This window comes from Nicotiana attenuata, chromosome 2 (assembly GCF_001879085.1).
Source record: "Nicotiana attenuata strain UT chromosome 2, NIATTr2, whole genome shotgun sequence".
NCBI lineage: Eukaryota > Viridiplantae > Streptophyta > Magnoliopsida > Solanales > Solanaceae > Nicotiana > Nicotiana attenuata.
The window spans coordinates 18,305,342-18,324,085 of NC_031990.1; the positions used below are offsets into that span (position 1 = coordinate 18,305,342).

General features: G+C 36.7%; 1 protein-coding gene across 3 annotated transcripts; it reads left to right on the top strand.

The window, feature by feature from the left end:
- Nucleotides 649-18,536, top strand: LOC109244864 (MORC family CW-type zinc finger protein 2B-like). 3 transcript variants are annotated; one of them, XM_019412027.1, is made up of 15 exons: nucleotides 649-755; nucleotides 4,408-4,454; nucleotides 4,897-4,978; nucleotides 6,134-6,287; nucleotides 6,499-6,887; nucleotides 7,157-7,340; nucleotides 7,872-7,973; nucleotides 8,066-8,389; nucleotides 8,465-8,548; nucleotides 8,660-8,818; nucleotides 11,493-11,576; nucleotides 12,985-13,122; nucleotides 14,378-14,490; nucleotides 16,164-16,327; nucleotides 18,219-18,536. In XM_019412027.1, the coding sequence occupies exons 1-15, from the start codon at nucleotides 652-654 to the stop codon at nucleotides 18,317-18,319; spliced, it is 2,229 nt and encodes a 742-aa protein (XP_019267572.1). In that variant the 5' UTR covers nucleotides 649-651; the 3' UTR covers nucleotides 18,320-18,536. The 3 variants fall into 3 exon arrangements, with proteins under 3 accessions (XP_019267572.1, XP_019267583.1, XP_019267577.1); XM_019412038.1 differs by lacking the exon at nucleotides 16,164-16,327 and having other exon boundaries at nucleotides 18,219-18,303; XM_019412032.1 differs by lacking the exons at nucleotides 16,164-16,327; nucleotides 18,219-18,536 and adding an exon at nucleotides 15,850-16,156.

Below are 18,744 nucleotides of genomic sequence, written 5' to 3' on the forward strand. Positions count from 1 at the left end.
TCAAATCTAGTGTAATATACTTTAAGATTTAAACTATCAGTGATTTTGACTTTCTGATCTGGCTTTACCAATTATTTTGTAATTTTTGACTGTCTGATCTGGCTTTCAACAAACTTTAATTTTTTATTCTTTAAATATACACAATGACATAATAAAAATATCCAGACACAAAATGCATACGTGGTTACACGCCGGTAATATTATCTCCATACATTATACATGTATATAGTTCTCCTAAAATTTTTGTTCAGAGATATAAATTTTCCTTTCAAATTACTATAGTCACTTTTATAGGACTAATAAAAATATCAATCAATGTTTAAAACCATTTTTCCTTTATTTCACTTTACTCATTTTATTTTCGCAAATTTCAAAGTTTCTTTTTCGTAACACAAACAATTAAAAAGGAGAAAATCTTTTGCGGAAAAAGTGCACCAAGCAAAAAGCCGCTCTATATAACCGTATTCAAAATTTAAAAATAACTTTTCATACACTCAAGAATGTGTTCTGAATTCAGAAAAAAGTACTTATAATTACATTGATAGTTTGATACTATTTTTAATAATAATACATAATACTCATATGTTATAAAATTATAATTAAGTTGCCTTTTTTTATTCCATTGAAAACCTCTCAGTTTAGGCCAGTTGCATGCCTCTGCTACTGCTTTCCTCTCTTCTCAAAACTTCGGTTCTGTTTTCCATATATATTCCGTTCTTCGTTTCGCCGCTAATCCGACGTACAATCGCCTCCCGGTAAGTGCATTTTCATGTACACCATAATGCTTACTACATGCCTGTTTGTTACTTAAGCTTTCATATATTGCTGCTCAAAAGACTTGAAATTCGCCGTTTCTTTAAACAGTCAAATTTGTTGTACTAGGGTTTTGACTTCGGTTGAAAACTTAACTATTTGAGGCAACGATCAACAAAAACACAGAGAACTCTTTGAAGTTTTGTGTATTTTTTTTCCGTCTAAAGTCGTGTTATTTGTGAAACAATGTGAAGTGTGGGTTTCATTACTTGCTTAAATAGTTTTTTTATTGCTTCTACTTTTGCGCTTGTGTTTATTCTAGTTTGGACAATGCACGATCTTAGCTTCTTGTTGGAAGAGTTTGATGATGTTCAGGTTGTGTTTATTTTCCATTTTGGGTAATTTTCAACTTTTCCCCTGTCCACCAAAGGTAGTGATAGTTGGGTAAGTACTCCTCCATTGGGTTCGAGCCCTGAGAAAGGAGTCGCCTTTTGTAGGAGCGCTTTACCCCCAAAATGGGGCTTCCCCGCATGTATGAATCCAGATTAGTCAGGCCCCAACGCAGGCCAAAGACACCGGGTGGACAACCAAAAAGAAAAAAAAAAAGTTTCCCCTGTGCCGAAAGCACATGTTCTTTTTGTTATCCTTGGATTATTTGGTTCACTGACAAGCTCTGCAGGAGTATTCAAGAATTGTATTATGGTGAAATAATGGTAGGAGATTATCCGCTGATATGCATCTCTTGTTGGACAGTTAGTTCATTATATTAAAAAGGTGATATGCAAATATAATCTTGTGTCTGGTTTATAAGAGATAAAGTTTATTTCCCAATAATACCTTTGGCCTATATATCACTCAACCATCAATCTTGAAGATCTATGATTAGATGAAATCTTACTAAATTAAGGATAATCATGCATCTCTTTCTTGCATACGAAACTAAATTTGTGTGACACCAACCATAGGAATTGGTTTTTATAATCAATATACAAATAAATATAACAAGGTGACCTCAAAAATTATTGCAACATGCCATACTTTATGAAACATTCCTTAAATTTTGATAAACATCGTGATAGTCTATACAGTAAGAACTACTTTCAAGGGGGGTTTTGGGGTCATTTTGGTGCTATTATCCAGGTATTTAATACAAATCCTTCTTCCACATTCTATAATTTAACATAATACATATATTCGCGCATAAATTATGCTGTTATTATTCATATGGGAAATGACTATTATAATAAATTATAGGATAGCAAGAATTGTGATGCTGGATTCTTGTTGTTTTAGATAGCTGAAGAATTCTAGAGTTTATGTACATTCTCAGAACTCGAGTACATTTGCTTGACAACTTAATCTTCTCTTGCTCATCCTGTTTGACGGTCACTTCCCTTTTTTTGACAATATATCTTGTTCATGTGTTGTTGCAATTCAGTCAAGAAGCTTGACATTCTTCTACTATTGATGTTTTAGGCATTAAAGACTCATGAAGGTGTATAGTTCTTTGGGTTTGCAGTAGCTCTGATGTCCAAAATTTGGAGGAACTCCAAAGCTAAATATGTCGATAGATAATTTCAGCCCTAAAGTTTTGTCTATTCTGTAAAGGGGTGGGCTGGCACCTGCCTCCCAATTTTTTATTGACCCTATTCTGCCTTTCTTTCTCTTTTTTCCTTATGATAAATCTTTTTTAACTGGACTCTGTCCTCCTATTTAAAACATTTACGTTCACCCAAAAGTAAACTAATTGATATGTCTTCTCAAGCCAAAGCCGCATTTTAATAGCCTATAATTTTGTCTACCTTAAAATCAAGTCTATGTTGTGTGACTTTGTTTTACTTGCATGATGAACACATTTTAGTTATATTTTCTAGTTCAATTTTTTGTTCAGATATTATCTCATACTTTCTTATGGAGCACAGTTTAAAATACAGTTTGTTATTTATAATTCCCGTAGGATATATTTTTTGAAAAAGTTCCATTTTAATACTGCAATGCCAATCTTTTGAGTTCTATATTTGCAGTTGCTACATGTGTGTGCCAAAATTTTTGTCCACCTTACCAAGTCTAGATCCTGTGCCTTCCACTTCCGCTGTTTGTTCTATAAGTACTGCGCTTCTTCCCATTGCTAGCGAGATATTTGATCTGTTTCCTAGTAATATATGAACTTCATCCTTTATCTTAAATTTAGTGACATTTCTTTTTGAACGACTTTTTCACAAGAGTCTTCTGCTTTTGATTGATCACTTGATCCACAACTCTACTTGTATTAGTCACTGGAGAAGAAATAAGGGAATTGGCCTCTTCTTAGTTGGAATTAACGCAAATGATGCCAATGTCTTGTTTATCGTCTTCAAGGGTCCCTTTTGCTTACTTGACTTGTGGTTCACCCTTCTAGTTGGTTTATCCATGTTGGAACGTGGAAGGTCCAATAAGCTGCACTAAATCTATCAACATGAGTTTGTCCTCTTGTACTTCCGTTCTTCTATTGTTTGAGTATTATGGATGCATAAAATAAATTTTCCTAACTGGACAAAATTGGAACTAAAATTGGTTCTCTATTCTCAAGTCATCTATCATCGGGTATCAAGGGATTGAAAAGTGAGTGTTACGCTAAGGTTTGATACCCTAATACTTCTAAAGATATTGTTTAACATTGCAAAAGAACTCATCTTCTTTTTAAAAAGGGGAAAAGATGCTTTGACAATCTGATTGAAGTTGTCAATAACAAATGTTGCTCAACTGGAGCTGAAACAATTGGCTTACAAAATCTAACAAATCACAGGAGGACAAGAGAAAAGGTATTAGTGTGGAAAAGGCAACCATTAAAACTGGTTGCACACAAAAATTACACCATTTCACGCTGGACTTGAGAAAACTTGCAAATTTATCCTCATCCCGGCTCCGGGCCAGTATGGTCACTTCAAAGAACAAGTTGAAACTAATAAGTAAAATGCTGTGCGGTTCTCTTGTTCCGGGGACAATGAGTAATATCACAGGCAAAAATGCTTGTGAGAAATGAAAGGAGCGAATTATTCTCCTTCTTTAGTGATCTCTTCCAAGTTAGGGAGCTCTCTTTGTTATGAGACAACAGCTGGAGAAGGAAAAGATGACTTTCCCTTCTTCACTAAGTGACTTAGAAGAGACTAGTCCTTTGTCAGGGTATATCTGTGATATGTTATTTTTGGTGCATAAGCACTGAATTCTGAACACAATCAATTTTATGAGCTAGCTTGTGCAGTTTACGTATTATTCGCTGATCCTTTCTGCATCTACAGAACAAGTAATGGACCCAGAAGTTCTGACAAGGGAATTCAAGAAATCCACATATGCCATACTTGAGATTTAACTTGTATTTCTCCTATGTTAAGGGATTCAAAATTTTATGTATGTTTAAATTTGTTTTACCCTATTTACACAGTATAAATTTGTTTGAATCCCCTTCATTGCATGTGGCACCGCCACTCCTACAAAAAGTAGCTCTACAGTGTACTTGTAGAGTTCTTTTTTTTTTTGGGGGATAAGGTAGGTATCTTCTAGAGTTAAATTAGACTTCGCCTTTTATGATATTATGGATGTTTGAATGCATTAGGTTTGAAATTTTTATTTTTTAGTTCAATGCCCTTATGGCTGTTCCATGGTATGTTATTCTAGGTTTATGATGGGAGATCTCGCCATGGTGGAGGAGACATCATGCGAAGGTAAAATCTTTTATTAATTAATCTAAAAAGAAAAAAAAAGTTTGTTTGATGGATCTTTCTCTTGCAATCTTTGAGTCGTTAGTGGCTATCGTATTATATGTTATTATTTCAATGGTCAGACATAAAGAATGTGGATGTAATTGTATACCAGTACATAGCATTGAGAGCAGCTGATGATATTATTCATAAAATGATCATGAGATATTGTTGTGGTATAGGGTTTCTTAATGCCTTGTATCATCAACGCATTGAAAGTTTAAACTGGGCTCTTTGACCCTTTATTTTTAAAGTATAGTTTATAAACAAATTCCTCCCTTTTGTTCACTCCTTTATCATCTTGAAATTTATTGATTTGTTTTGATTGCTTTGGACGTTTGTGCAAAATCCTAAGCCATTTATTTCATTTACTTATTTTCCCGTCTGACTATTTTTATTGTTGTAGATGGCTTTAAACAGTATATTAAGGTGACAAAGGACAGAAGAATCATATGTCAAACTCAGTGTCTCAATCCACCTGCCAATATGTATGTAAAAAGTCACAAAATCATTTAATATTCCAGCTTTCATTGCTCTTCTGCCTATGCTTCACCTTCAGAACAGCTCATGCATGTTTTATTACCATGTTATGGTGTACGGTTATGGAACATTATGTGCTGATATAATTTCTATCTGCTGCTGGAAGTTCTTCTAATTGAGTTGTGAATAAACTTCTATTTTCTTTTCTTGAGGGAAATAAGAGAATTGAGAAGTAAGTTTGTTCAGTGGAAAATTTGGAAGTTCCCTCCAAAAGCATTTTTCTATCTGGAGTTTATCAATTTTTTATTCCAATTTCGGATGGAACTTGGAAGCTATTTATTGTTGTCATTAAGTTGTTTATCACCGGCAAACATGGTAATTTTTTTATTCTTTCTGGTGTTAAAGTGTTAGCTCTTCCTTCTCCAAAAAAAAAACCCAAAAAAGAGAGAAAGATTTAGCTCTTGAATCTGCTAGCAGGAAAATTTATTTTCTCCTTTTCACGTTCATTAGTTTCAATTCTTCTTTCCCCATTACAACTGCATGATCCACTACTAAAACCAAGCGATGCTTTTGAATCCTCAAATTACTCCCTTTAGCAGGCATTGTTCTCTTTCTTCTGCAACTGCCATGACATCAAGGCGCGGCCATCCTCTGCGCAGTGCAACTCAATTTTCAACATGTTTCCATCTTCAAACTGGTCCAATGTTACTTCCTCTGCAAAATGCTGCACCCATTATGCAAAAACATGTGGAGAGATTTTAATCAATTTTCCATTGTAGCCGTAGAGGCAAAAACTAAATACAGCCTTTTTATCCAATCCAAGTATGACTAAAGTCCCATTTATCCGTTCAAAAAAAATATCACAAAGATATATCCATCGAAAAAATAGAAAAAAAACTTATGACATGGTGATGCAGGAGGATTAACATTATAATATGCCTTAAAAGCAGAAGCTTAATTTCTGATTGACAAATTTCATGCTCTACAGTTAACAAGGGTTTACTGTTTCTGTTGAGTGAAATCTAAATCATGGGGCATTCTTTTGAAAAACGGTTTTGTCTGCTGGGTAATGCATTACATGGCCAGATGCTTTCCACCCTTCCTCGCTTCTTTGCTCCATTTATGCAAATTATGAGGTGCACTTACTCTGAAATGCTTAACAGGCCTGCAGTTTGGAATATAACAGACATTATACGGGAAGAAAAACTTGACTTCCTGTCTGAGTTATCCTGCTGCTTGTTACGTCGCGCTCCAGAAAATTCTTATCAGGAAAAGGAGTGGGGAGAATTCCTCGGTTTCCTTCGGAAATACAAAAGGGTAAATTTGCTTCTAGAATCCTGAATATACCTTATTGCACTGATGAATTCCTGCGGGAAAAAAAAATGAAGAAGGCAGCAAATGTTTTGATTCCTACTAACAATTTCTAGGTGCTCATATTACTTTTAATTTCTATTGGTCTATCCAAGCATATCTTTTTGTATTAGTTTGCTATTAAAGATTGTAACTATTGTTGGACATGATCTTGAAGGTTGCTACTGGAAAGCATGAATCCTTTGAATTTTTCATACTTCCTCCGAAAGAAGGCTCAGGATTGAGCTCTACAAATGTTTGTTACCGGGAGGGGGGAAAACCAAGTGAATGTCCTGCGGGTAAGGCCTCTGGATCAACTTCTTGTGTGATTGAGGATGCTTGTTCTCCCTACTGTAAGGAGGCTGTTGTAGGTGCCCCAACTCTTGATGGGTCAGCCAAAGCTATTGGAAGACCTGACAAAACAACTCAACAAAATCTTTCCTTGGAGAGAAATTATGTGCGTGCAGATCCCAGTTATCTGAAAACTCTAGGTCACACTCATTCTGGTTGGATTTTTGGGGCAATTGCTGAGTTCGTAGACAATTCTCGAGACGCTAAAGCAACTAAGTAGGTACACAAGTTCCCTTTCCTGTTCTATGATTCTTTACTGACTTCCTTATTTATATTTTGTCTATACTTCCCTTTCTAGTACTGTTACCAATGATTCTTTTTCTTCAAATTTGCTTTTCCTTCTACTTGATCATTCTGCCGTGCTTGCAGTTCCCTCTTCTAACATTTCCTAAAAGGTGGGGGAAGGCAGAGGTTACCATGCATGTTTGTGCATTTAAGTTTCATAGTTCCTCATTTCACATTGCTTTTCATTGGCTGTTTGACAGGCTGGAAATTTCTATTGACATGATATTTTCAAAAGCGGTTGGCAGAGAAATTCCTATGCTGTGCATTATAGACGATGGGTGTGGAATGAACCATCAGGAGGTGCTTCAGATGGTATCATTTGGACACAGGCAACCTGATGCAGATGACCCTAATCGTATTGGGAGATTTGGAATTGGTTTTAAGGTTGTTTAATATTTGCTGTTGTCACCCTTTATGTGAAATTCCGGAGGTCCCTATCTTGTTGCCTGAAGAACCTTATAAATAGATCTCATTTAACCTTTTTAATGATATGAATTAAAAATATTTTTATTGTGTCCTTGTCCACCATGATTTTGTTCCCACTTTTCTTAAAGAGATAGGGTGAGAATTCTATTCCATTCACATAGTTCGTTGATGTGCTGCATACAAGCTGTATACAGGAAGTTGTGAATCCTAAGCTAAAACATGGTTCTGTACAAAGTATACCTGCAATTAGCTTTTATACCATGTAGTTGTTGGGAATAAGCTTCATGGTTTAATGGTTAGGACTTTGGAGTTTGAATCCTGTAATTAATGATATGACTTCCTCATTTATAAGAATGCTGGATTGCAATGCAAATGCGGGCATATAGATGCATCTCCTTTTGCTTGAGTTTCTTCACCTTGTGCTGTAACCCCTGATTAGCTTTTGGATAACATGATATCTTTGTTGTTCCATTGGTGTTCTTTGTGCAGACTGGGGCAATGAAACTTGGAAAAGATGCCTTGGTTCTGACACAGACTGCTAACTCTAGATCAATTGCTTTCCTTTCCCAGACACTCAATGAAGGAAAAGATGTAGGCACCAAAGCAACTTAATAGACTTCTTGTTTTGGTTATAATGCTTTCTCAGTAGTGCTCGTCTTTATCTGCTCATTCTTATGCTGCAGAATCTGGAGATACCCATTGTAAGCTACTACAGAAATGGGCAATTTATGGAGCTGGATAAGCAAAATGAGGCTTTGTTCAAACACAACTTGAAAGCTATTAAGGAATTTTCACCATTTGATAAATACTTCATAGGTGAAAAAGTAGGTCTATTCAGTAATAATGGCACAGGAACACAGATCTATATCTGGAACCTGGATGAGTGGGGATCCAATTATAGCCTGCAATGGGAGTCTGGAATAACTGGTGCGAGCTCCTTTCATCAGGGCGATATTCTCATTCGTTCTAGACGGGTCAGAGCTCGTCCAGGCCAGATGACTCAAATGGTTGGTTACCTCCTTTTATAACTTATATCATTATTTTTCTCTTCATATTGCTAAGTTGCTGTTGTTTGGTTTTAGGTGCCTTTGGACTATTCACTTAGATCTTATTTGGAAGTGATCTTTCTTGATCCACGGATGAAAATATATGTCCAAGGATCACAGGTACTTGCATACATATGGCTCTGTGTCACAATTGCGTAGGCTGGTCCCAAACTCCCAATGTATCGCTAATAAGATCGGAAACTGATTTTCTTATGTTTACTACTTTAACAGGTTAAAAGCCGACCATTAGCAAGATCTCTAAACAAGACTGTTGTGGAAAATGGTACTATTATGGGGAAACCTGTTCAACTTACACTAGGTTGCAGTCAATTGGAATGGGAAGAAGCAAATAGTGGAATGTTTCTGTATTGGCATGGGCGTCTAATAGAGGTGAGCATTGGACATCCATCCATTCATGCCTTCTTCATTGTTTCGGAAATAAGAGATGTTTTCTTTCTTTTGCCTTCAGTTGTTCATAATTTTATTGTGATCTAGCATTCCATAGCTGTGAAATGAAAAGAAGATTGAACTTTAACCTCCCACCCCTCCCTGCCCCCCCCACAAAGAAAAAAGAAATAAAAGAAGATTGAACTAAGAATGGGTTCAGATAGAAGATTGGTTTTTTTAAGTGAATTTCATTAAATAGTACCAAGAAGGTATTGCAAATTTACAAGAAGGGTAGTTACAGTTTCACAACTACCTCTATTTCAACAAGATCCATATCATCTAAGCATTCTTACACAATTAGCATCTAATCTGAGATTGTTTGGTTGTGTAGAATATTATCTCTCTTTTCTATTGGATCTTATTCTTGTACTCTGCTTCTTGACTTTTTAACTGTTCAGTCTCAAATCTCAATTTAGTTTTTGCCATTGGATCTAACACCTGGAGTTTTTGGTCAGTTGGGGTATGCCTTAATGGATATTCTACTATTTCATTAGTTTCCATGGGAGATTAAATTGTTGTCATATTTGAAGCTTGACCCCTTTTTGAAGCACTGTCAGTTCTTTTAATCCGTTTCTCAATTTAATTTGATAATGCTTGTCGTTTTCTGTTGCCTATACTTACATGGATTCGTTGTTTCTTAATTTGGAAATCACGCTCCCATGCACCTATTAACACTGAGAGAACAACTCCGATCCTTCAACGGATTTTAGCTTTCATTGTCTGAGTTTTGATCCATGAAAAATCTGATTGAATTCTCAATTGCTAAAATATATGAAAGAGTTGCTTAGGAATTTTTAGAAGCTAGCTTAACGATAATGAGTAGCCCTGCAGTTTAACGTCCACACACTGCTCATGTATAACTAGTAGAAGTGGATCAGAAAGTTTTGCAATTTTGTGATGGCGAATTCTGGAAAATAACTTTTCTTGGATTATGCTTTGTAACATGGTAGTCGGCAGGTTGGATGATATTCAACTTTTATCTAATTGCTCTTCAAAGGTCCACCAACAGGGGGATAAATCAGACAAAAATTCGGGCTGTCCTTTTTTTCCCGACTTTCTTTGGTTTTATGTGAAAGTAGGAACTGCGAAGCGATTTTCTTGTAACTTGTCCACAGTTTGAGGACAACACAATCGTTTGTTTATCCACTTTTGAGGTAGAAACTCTTAATTTATTAGCCTGTTCAGTTAGATGTATCCTTTCTCCAGTTTAAGATCTTGTCCACAAGACCTTCTAAAATGCAGAGTGCTATTAGCAAATACTTTCCACTCAGCATGAGGAGTCTAACTAAACTCCTTAATGCCGCGGCACACCAACCTAGAGTAGCTGGTACAACTGGATACCGAGACTTGGCAGAACTGGGTTGCATGCTAAGCTTCATAATTTGTTAACCGACCAATCATGATTAAACAAGGATTTATACTTGGTGCCGTATCCTTTGCCCTCCTCTAGAGTTCACCAGATCTCAAACATATCATGTGTCCAAGCCCTTCCCCTTCTTTATAACGATACCAGCTTAAAGTTGAATTTTAGGATTTACAGAAGCTTGTGGTTATTAGTTGTCTTCAGGCTGATTTAAGTAAACTGAAACTCCATTCTAGATTGATCAAGAACATAAGTGTCATACTTGCCTATAAAATATATGGACATATGTTTCTGGAAAAGTATTACTGTTGATGATGAGAAGAAAGTAAAAACTACGAAAACAAGAGGTCGCCACAGCATGTACTTCAGTTGAAGGACATAATGAATTGATATAAATTGATCGTTACGCGTTCAATACTTCAAAGATATAGGATGCATTGAACAACTATCTTGCATTTTCCCCAGTTTTTTCTTGTTGAGTTCAATGTCCATTGTCCAGTCTTGGTGCAGCAGCATATGGTGATAATAGAATCCCTTATCTTGATAGTTTTGGTTCTTAATTCTGTATCTTGATTGTAGTTTATGCACTTCTTTTATGTTATATTACTTGGTGGCTATGTTGCTCCGACTCTCCGAAAATATCGCCGGATACGTGTCGGATCCTCCAAAAGTAGTGTATTTTTGGAGGATCCGACACGGGTGCGGCAGCATTTTGGAGAGTCCGCGCAACATAGCTTGGTGGGTTAAATAGACTACATTACTTGATCGTATGGGTTTCGGATACTTGAAGCTGACTTGATTATAACCTCCCCCGAATATCCCTTACTCTATGTATCTTTCAGCATATACTTGATTTGAAGGTCACTATGGCTTGATATCAATTGATTGTTAGATACTTGAAAAATATAGAACGAATTGGACAACTATTTACTCGTTTTCTTTCCCCAGTTTTGAGTCTCTTGTTGCGTTCAATGTGCAGTCTATAGTGCAGCAGCATATGGTTATAGAACCTCTTATTTCAGTAGTTTGGATTATTGAATCTGTATCTTGATTACAATTTATTAACTTCAAATATTTTAAAGTCGAGAGGATGCTAACATTTCGTTTCCTAGAAAATAAAGGATGAAGAAGATTAGTTTTTATTGTCACAATGGGTTAGGTGAATATATAAATATTTACGTACTCTTGGCTGGCAAATCACTTGTCTAGCTTACAATCTGTAGTGTAGCAGCTCACATGGTTATTCTATCACAGGCTTACAAGAAAGTTGGGAGTATGATGCATAATGGAGATAATGGCCGTGGTGTCATTGGTGTTATTGATGTCACAAACATAATGGTGAACATTCCTTCTGTTTGTTGTCTGATACTTCATATACTGTTTTGTTCTTTTCTTCCTCTTCTGGGTTTTCTTTTAGTGTTTCCTTTCCAGTTCTATTGAAGTTAATGATGTTCTGAAATAAATATGTTGCAAATATTTTTGATCTTTCTGAGTTGAAATCATACCATTTAGCTCACAAATATGAACGATGTTTTTGTTTTCACCTAAAATTACTTGGAATAGCATTACAATCATAAAGTTGTGTGTCTTAGACAATTTTTTTCATAATAAAATTATAGCTGTGTGTTATATTATTTTATGGTCATCCCTTCAAGCATGTTTGAGTTAGTATTTTTGTTAGTCTATATAGTTTTTGTGGGCCTTTAACTTTTTAGAAAGTTGCACTTAAGCCATGTTGAAAATGAAGGAGATTTGCAACATTCATTGAGTTTGAGTAAGTGAAAGGTTTGAGAAATTACTGGCCAAAGAAAAGGACAAAAAGCAAACAAATCTTACATATGTAGTTACAATGTTAATGATGATCAAACAAAAGATATCTATCTTGAGCTGGAAGATTCTTAGAGTTACTTGAGATGTTTCTTTTAATAGTTTCTATTGATATGAATTTCCTTGAGAATTAACTTGAGTTTTTGAATGGAATACATGTTTGTCAACAATACGAGGTTACTTTTGCTTATAAACATTTTATTATAGGGTTTCTTGATTATTTGATAATATTTTTTTTTCCTGGTGTAAGAGGAAACGTTGATAGTTGAGTAGATTTTTATGATTCTAAAGTATATTCATAGTATAATGCTTTTGAGTGTGACTTATAGGTCATGGGTTCGACCCGTGGAATTAGCTACTGATGCTTGCATCAGGGTAGGCTGCCTACATTACACCCTCTTGGGGTGCGGCCCTTCCGCGGACCCTGCGTAAATGCGGGATGCTTCGTGCACCGGGCTGCCCTTTTTGTCCTTTTATCAATAATCAAAAATCCTAAATTCCAAACCACTTGAGTTAGGCTATATGAATCGTTAGCATTCATGACTATTTGTATGCTGGCTCACAACCTACTGTCACCTTTGTCCTTTATCTGGGTCTGGAATCATCTACACTTTTGCACATAGGTGAAGTTGCCATCTTGATGTATCATTTAATTTTTTGATATTAAGAAAGTTAGAAAAGGAACTAAATATTTACTGAAAATATTAATAAAGGAGGTGATGTTGTAGCAAAGAAGCTTTCTTTTTTACCTTTTTAGAAGACTTTCTTTATGATAAAAGAGGTACAGAAAACTCAACTTTTTTCTAAAAGCACATAGGCGAAGTTGCCAACTTGATGTATCAATTAAAAAAAATATTATATTAAAAATGTTAGAAAAGGAACTGGGAATATTTACTCCACTAATGTGTTTCTGGCACAGGCTGAAGATAATGGTCATGTTTGGGTGCACAACAATAAGCAAGGATTCCAGGACTGCGAAGTGTATGCTGAATTGGAGAAGTGGCTGGGTGAAAAATCAGACAGATACTTGGACGAACACGTCGATAAAGTTGAATTGGTACTCCCTCACTATACTGGCCTAGTATGAAGTTGATTTTTGGTTCAGCTGAAGCTATTTCTTCCCTCCCCTCTCCCGTCCCAATTCTTGAATATTATAAATGATAAGTAATGATTTTTTTTTTTGAGTTTAATAAAATATTGTGTTTTGGAGTATTTCAAAAGCTGACCATGCTCTTCAACTTTCTCATTTGATTTCTCATATTTTATGACTTCTGCTATAAGATATTTGATGAAATATCCAAACTTTTGAAATAAATGTGGGATTCAGTAGAGATGTAGCATATAAACTTCGGAATTTATTGTGTAGCATCATTGTTCTCCTGTGAAGGCAATTGCTAGTATTCTGTGATGGCATCATTTTAATTTAATCGCTTAATGTGTTTCAATGTTTCTATCCCTTAGTGATGTGTTTCGATCTCAATATTTGTTTATTGTCAGGTAATAACTCTAAAAAGAAATCCAACTTATTTTGTATCGAGGATGCAATCTAATAACTTAAAACTAGCCATTGAGGATTGATTAAATGAATTCTGTGAGAGTAATTTGAAGCATAAACTAGTTGTGTCGTATTTATGCAATCAAAGCGAAATAAGACTTTGCCGGAGCTGGATCCGTAAAATGGGAAAGTAAAATCAGAGAAGCAATGATAAGCAAGGCACTAGAAAACATTTGAAGAAAAATTATCAGTTTGGTGATTCTAGAGTAAGGGTGGTCCAGGGTATCATCACTAATACGCTGTTGTTTTCCCCTTTTGGAGATTGATGAAGTGATTTATCACGTTTTCCATAGCCAACAAGGAGGTTTGTGGCACAAAAGTTATTTTAAGAGGTTCATCTGATTAGAAATAAAGCATGAGGAAAACGTTGGAATGTTTCTGGTAATCTGGTTCACGTGTAATATGTAAACTATTTTAGAATCGGAAATTGATGCTGTTCTCTGTGAGTACGATTATCCAAACTACTGCCTATATAGGCAGCAGTATGCCTTTACTTTCATCTCAAGCAGATGTCTTTTTGAAGAAGTGCTGTTAATCATCTTCTTTTTATGATTCCCTTTTTGAAATACCAGTGCATTCACAGTCCATCTTTGCCGGCATTTCTGAGACCGAGCTAAGCATGGAGAAGGGGTCTCCTATATCTCTTTAGTCTTTCTGTAGCCTTTCTATTGCATTTTTAGGTTGTAAAGTTCATGGTTCATTTTTGTCAAAGATGACATTCTCACCAAATTTTAACTAGGGTTTTCCTCTCTTACAGAAGGCGGGTACCGGTGTCTACAAACCTGACCACGAGTGGGTGCAGTGTGACAAATGCAGAAAGTGGAGAATGTTGAGCCATGGCTTCAACAGCAAGAGTTTACCACTTCAGTGGTAAGAGTCTTTTCTGACTTCCCCCAACTAACTTGAGTAATATGACCTAAAATAGAGCTTCTCTAGCAGTGTTGCTAAAAGCTATGGCTTTATCGCTTAGAGCGATGAAGCAATGTGAAGCGAGGGGTTGTAGCGTCATGGGTGAATACTTTGGAGAAATGTGCACTTCAAACAATGACGCGCAAAGTGATCCAAAGAAAAGGTGGTCGGTTATTTGGGTTTCAACTTTGAGGAGTTGGATTAATATCGGCATTTACCTTCTCACTTATCGCTTCAAGCCCCACGGACCTTGCTACATTTTTGAACTTTTCACTTTTAAAACTAGCGTCTCTCTAAGAATCTTAACTTGATTTATCCAAAATAAATCCTAGAAGTCTTATCCACAATTGATGTTCTCATATGTCGGGGTCTTTCTCTCACCCCAAGCACTGAATTGTTCTCTTGTAAAGAATGTTTCCATGTGATCATAATTTTCAGAAGTCTTCTGATAGTTTAAAACCCTTGAACAATACAATCGGATACATTTGCTCTGTAAATCAAGACTATTGCAGATCTTAAATCCGAGTGGTAGCATACGTCTTCTAAAAGTAAATAAAAGTGTTCGCACTCTAACAAAACTTTTGAATTAGACAGTTTACACCCTTCAATAGGGTATCAGATGGTATTGGAGTAGGTAGAAGTAGGTAGAAATTTGGCGGTTGAGTCTCATCATCATCCATAAAAAATAACTGAAGCTGTACTATGAAGAAATTTAAGTTTGAGAAGTTAACACTAAGATACCACTTTTTGGAATTAGAAAAATTTGGTTGAAGCTGTACGCAAGTGTGTTGCTAACTTAAAATAAATAACTGAAGCTGTACTATGAAGAAATTTAAGTTTGAGAAGTTAACGCTAAGGATACCATTTCTGGAATTAGAAAAATTTGAGAACTCATACTAGCAAATGGTCCCGATCTATACCAAAATGGCCCTCTGTAAATTCCAACCAGTGAAATCAAGCTCAACAAGTTTATATCAAGGAATTTGGCTCATAAAGTTAGTACTATAGGCTCCACGTTTAAAAAATAATAATACTGAAGTCTCAACTTTATATTCGAGCTCTAAATAAAAGGATGTTCAAGTTGCTAAAGTATGTACAAGTTCCGGTATTACAAGATGAAGCCATTCAAACACAGTTTAACAGAGACTACTTCTGGACAGATGTTTGTTAGATTTAACATAAACATGACTCCTCTAACTAATCCTAGGAGCCAAGTTAATGGTAGGTACCACGGATTTACATCCATGAGTAATCTGATATAGAGGCTGCTTTAGTTCTGAAAAATTAAGTCCTCTTTCTCATCGCATAATTATTATCCAGGAATAAAGAATCTGGAATTCACAGATAATATGCTGCTTCACTGATTATACGGCCAAATGTCAAATTTGAAGGATACGGAAAACGGACTTTATAGAAGAACTGATTTATTGCAAGACGAAGTGTATTATGGTCATGTACTCTGCAGTCAGCTTCTACCTGTTTGCTCAGTATCATTTTAATAGTTAACTCTTTTTTGCTGTTGTTGGTGTCTCTTGTTTTCTCATGTATAATGACTTTTCACTAAGTTCTTTGTCAATTGTATTTGCCACATATTCACTAAGTTTGTTCTGTGAATCTTGTTCGACATACTCTAGGTTCTGTTACATGAAACCTTTTAATGGTAAGTGCGAGATACCAGAACAGGAAGTTGAACCTGGAGTGATAACAATATCCAGCAAGCGTTTGGGATACACTCCCACTGGAGATCGCGAAGAGATAAAGGGCAAGTTCTCCAGAAAAGCTGCGGAGACATCAGAAAGTATGACCCTGAAAATTGTTCTCTTCCTTAGTTACTCTGGTTTGCTGCTACAAGTATAATAGTTAAGTTCCTCTTTTGCCTGGTGAGGAGAGGTGTTTGTTAAAGTGGTTTGTGCATAAGTAGATAAAGTTTCCAAGTTTAGGTGCAGCTTGGATATATGATTATAGATGGTCATTAGAGTTCTATTTGGAGGGTTGACCCAAGATATCAATGTTTATTGGGAAGGTTTGCTGGGTGGGAAATCTGGAATTGATGATTTCATTTAAGTTTAGTGTTTTTGTGGTACAGACTACCGAGGTCTATATCCCGTGCCATTACTTGAGGTAAAGTAAACATATCCGGAGCATGTTTGTCATGCTGATGGTTCAGTTTTCAGTGCGAGAAACAAAGAAACCTTTCAGCTCTTTAATAGGGTGGAATTTCTTTGATGGTTGTTGTCACGGGGGCGTTTTTGGTCAGTCCAAAGTCACACCCGCGCGGCAGTCAAGTTCCGCACTTGACTCAGCCTTCCTTAACACTTAGCCAAATTTCAGCAAGTTTGGCCTTAACGAATTTTTAGGCAGCAAATCAGAAATTAAGTAAGAACACAAAGCCAATACGGGAAAATTCCCAACCCTTGTATTAATTTCGAAAACATACAAAGGACCCTCACTTTGCTATGATCACAATCCGCTCACAGCCCACTTTTGGCAAAGAACATAAGTCGTTCTTGGCCAACACTAAGACCTGCCCAAGCCTAGCCTTAGTCCCCTTTGAAACACTTTGAAACCCTCACGTTTCACTCTTGTTTCCCACTTATAATTTCACACGAAATTACCCACATCAATCTGACTAAGTCCAAAGGCCCTATTTATAGAACATAGGCAGCCCTTAAACTTGACAGCACATGACACTTGTCGTCTACAGCTTTTGCCACTTGTCGGGCTAAGTTTAAATCTTGTTCCTAACATGTAGTTGACATCCCCAACTACTTAGGACACAATATACACGAAATGGATAATGGAACAAGCATGATCAGATCATGGGACAAAGAAGTTAAGACAAGGTAACCGCCAAAACTGCCTTCCATCTGCATTGCATGTGCCATCCTAACTTGGCCAGCTGAATTTCGCCCAAGGCCTGCTTTGTGCCAAGCCTTAGCTCACTTTGACATTGCTCCGCGCCAATGTCTTGCCCGCAACCCGCTGCCATGATTTTTCCTCACACGCCCGGCGCCGCTGCCGCCCGCGCACTGCCTTGGCCTAGTTTCTGCCTTGTCCATGTCAACCTTCATTTCCCTCGTGCCATTGCTTGTATTTTCCTTCACATAGCCTTGCCCTTGCTATTGAAAGCCTTTACCATCATCCCGCATTCCCGCCTTGCCTTAGCTTAGCCCGCACTTAGCTGCCACAACCCAAAGTGTCGTGTCACTGACTTTGGCGCGCATGCCGTGCCATGCCGCCCTAACATTGCCCACGCAGCTTTGTCAAGCCTTTGCCAAGCGCGCCTTGCCTGTCCCAAGGCCTTGGCCAATACTTGCCCATAACAACCCTCAATGACAATGTCTTGTCCGTCGCCCGCATGATCGTTTTGCCCGCACATAGGCCAATGACAAGGCCATCACGCCCAAATCCTTGCCACAGCCGTTCCACGCCCGATGACAAAGAGTTAGGGTCTAACAGTTGTCTCCCCTATACTTTTGCATTAGACGTATGTTAACTGGATCAATATAATTTTCGAGAGATAAATGAGGGTTTATTATGATACAGGTTCTGACATTCTCAGTTTTGAGTGATCTATAATGAGGTTTAACTTTCAGTTTGAAGATGTTCCAATTACATGATAAACAGGATAATGATTTTTAGGCCTCATTGTCTCTCTCATATTATATGCTCACCGGTTTCTTATGCAGACATTGGTGAGAACATTTCAAGTCAAACCATGGAGGATGATCTTCCAAACGACTATTCAGAGAGACGTAAAAGGCTCAGAAGGAGTTGTAGAAAAAGTTAGTATTATTTTGAATCATCTTGTTTCTTCATGTGCAGGTATCTTATGTATATGTTGTCAATATGCACAGCGATTTTTTTTGTTACTACAGCAATATGTTATGATCGGTCGTCAAGAAATGTGTTATACAACCGAGCACATATCTTTTTGAGTCCTTCTATTTTCATCTTGTACAAGTAATTGTGCCAAGTGAAGCATAGATATTCACTTTTACATCGAATATAGTATACGTAATGGCTCGGCTGTGACGATAGTACTTAAAGGGGTCGTTTGGTTGAGAAACTAGTTATCCCATGATTAATGATCCCTGGATTATTAATCCCACTCTTTCGTAGGGATAAAAAAACACTACAATTTCGGTATTAGTTATGCCACGATTTTATCCAACCAAACATGGTATACACTCATATAAAAAATAATCCCGGGAT

Excerpts from the sequence above, each read along its gene's own strand:
- LOC109244864 (XM_019412027.1), top strand. The coding sequence starts at position 652 with ATGCCTCTGCTACTGCTTTCCTCTCTTCTCAAAACTTCGGTTCTGTTT. Across the intron at positions 6,288-6,498 it reads TCCTTCGGAAATACAAAAGG|GTTGCTACTGGAAAGCATGA; the intron begins GTAAATTTGCTT and ends ATGATCTTGAAG. Across the intron at positions 6,888-7,156 it reads CGAGACGCTAAAGCAACTAA|GCTGGAAATTTCTATTGACA; the intron begins GTAGGTACACAA and ends GCTGTTTGACAG.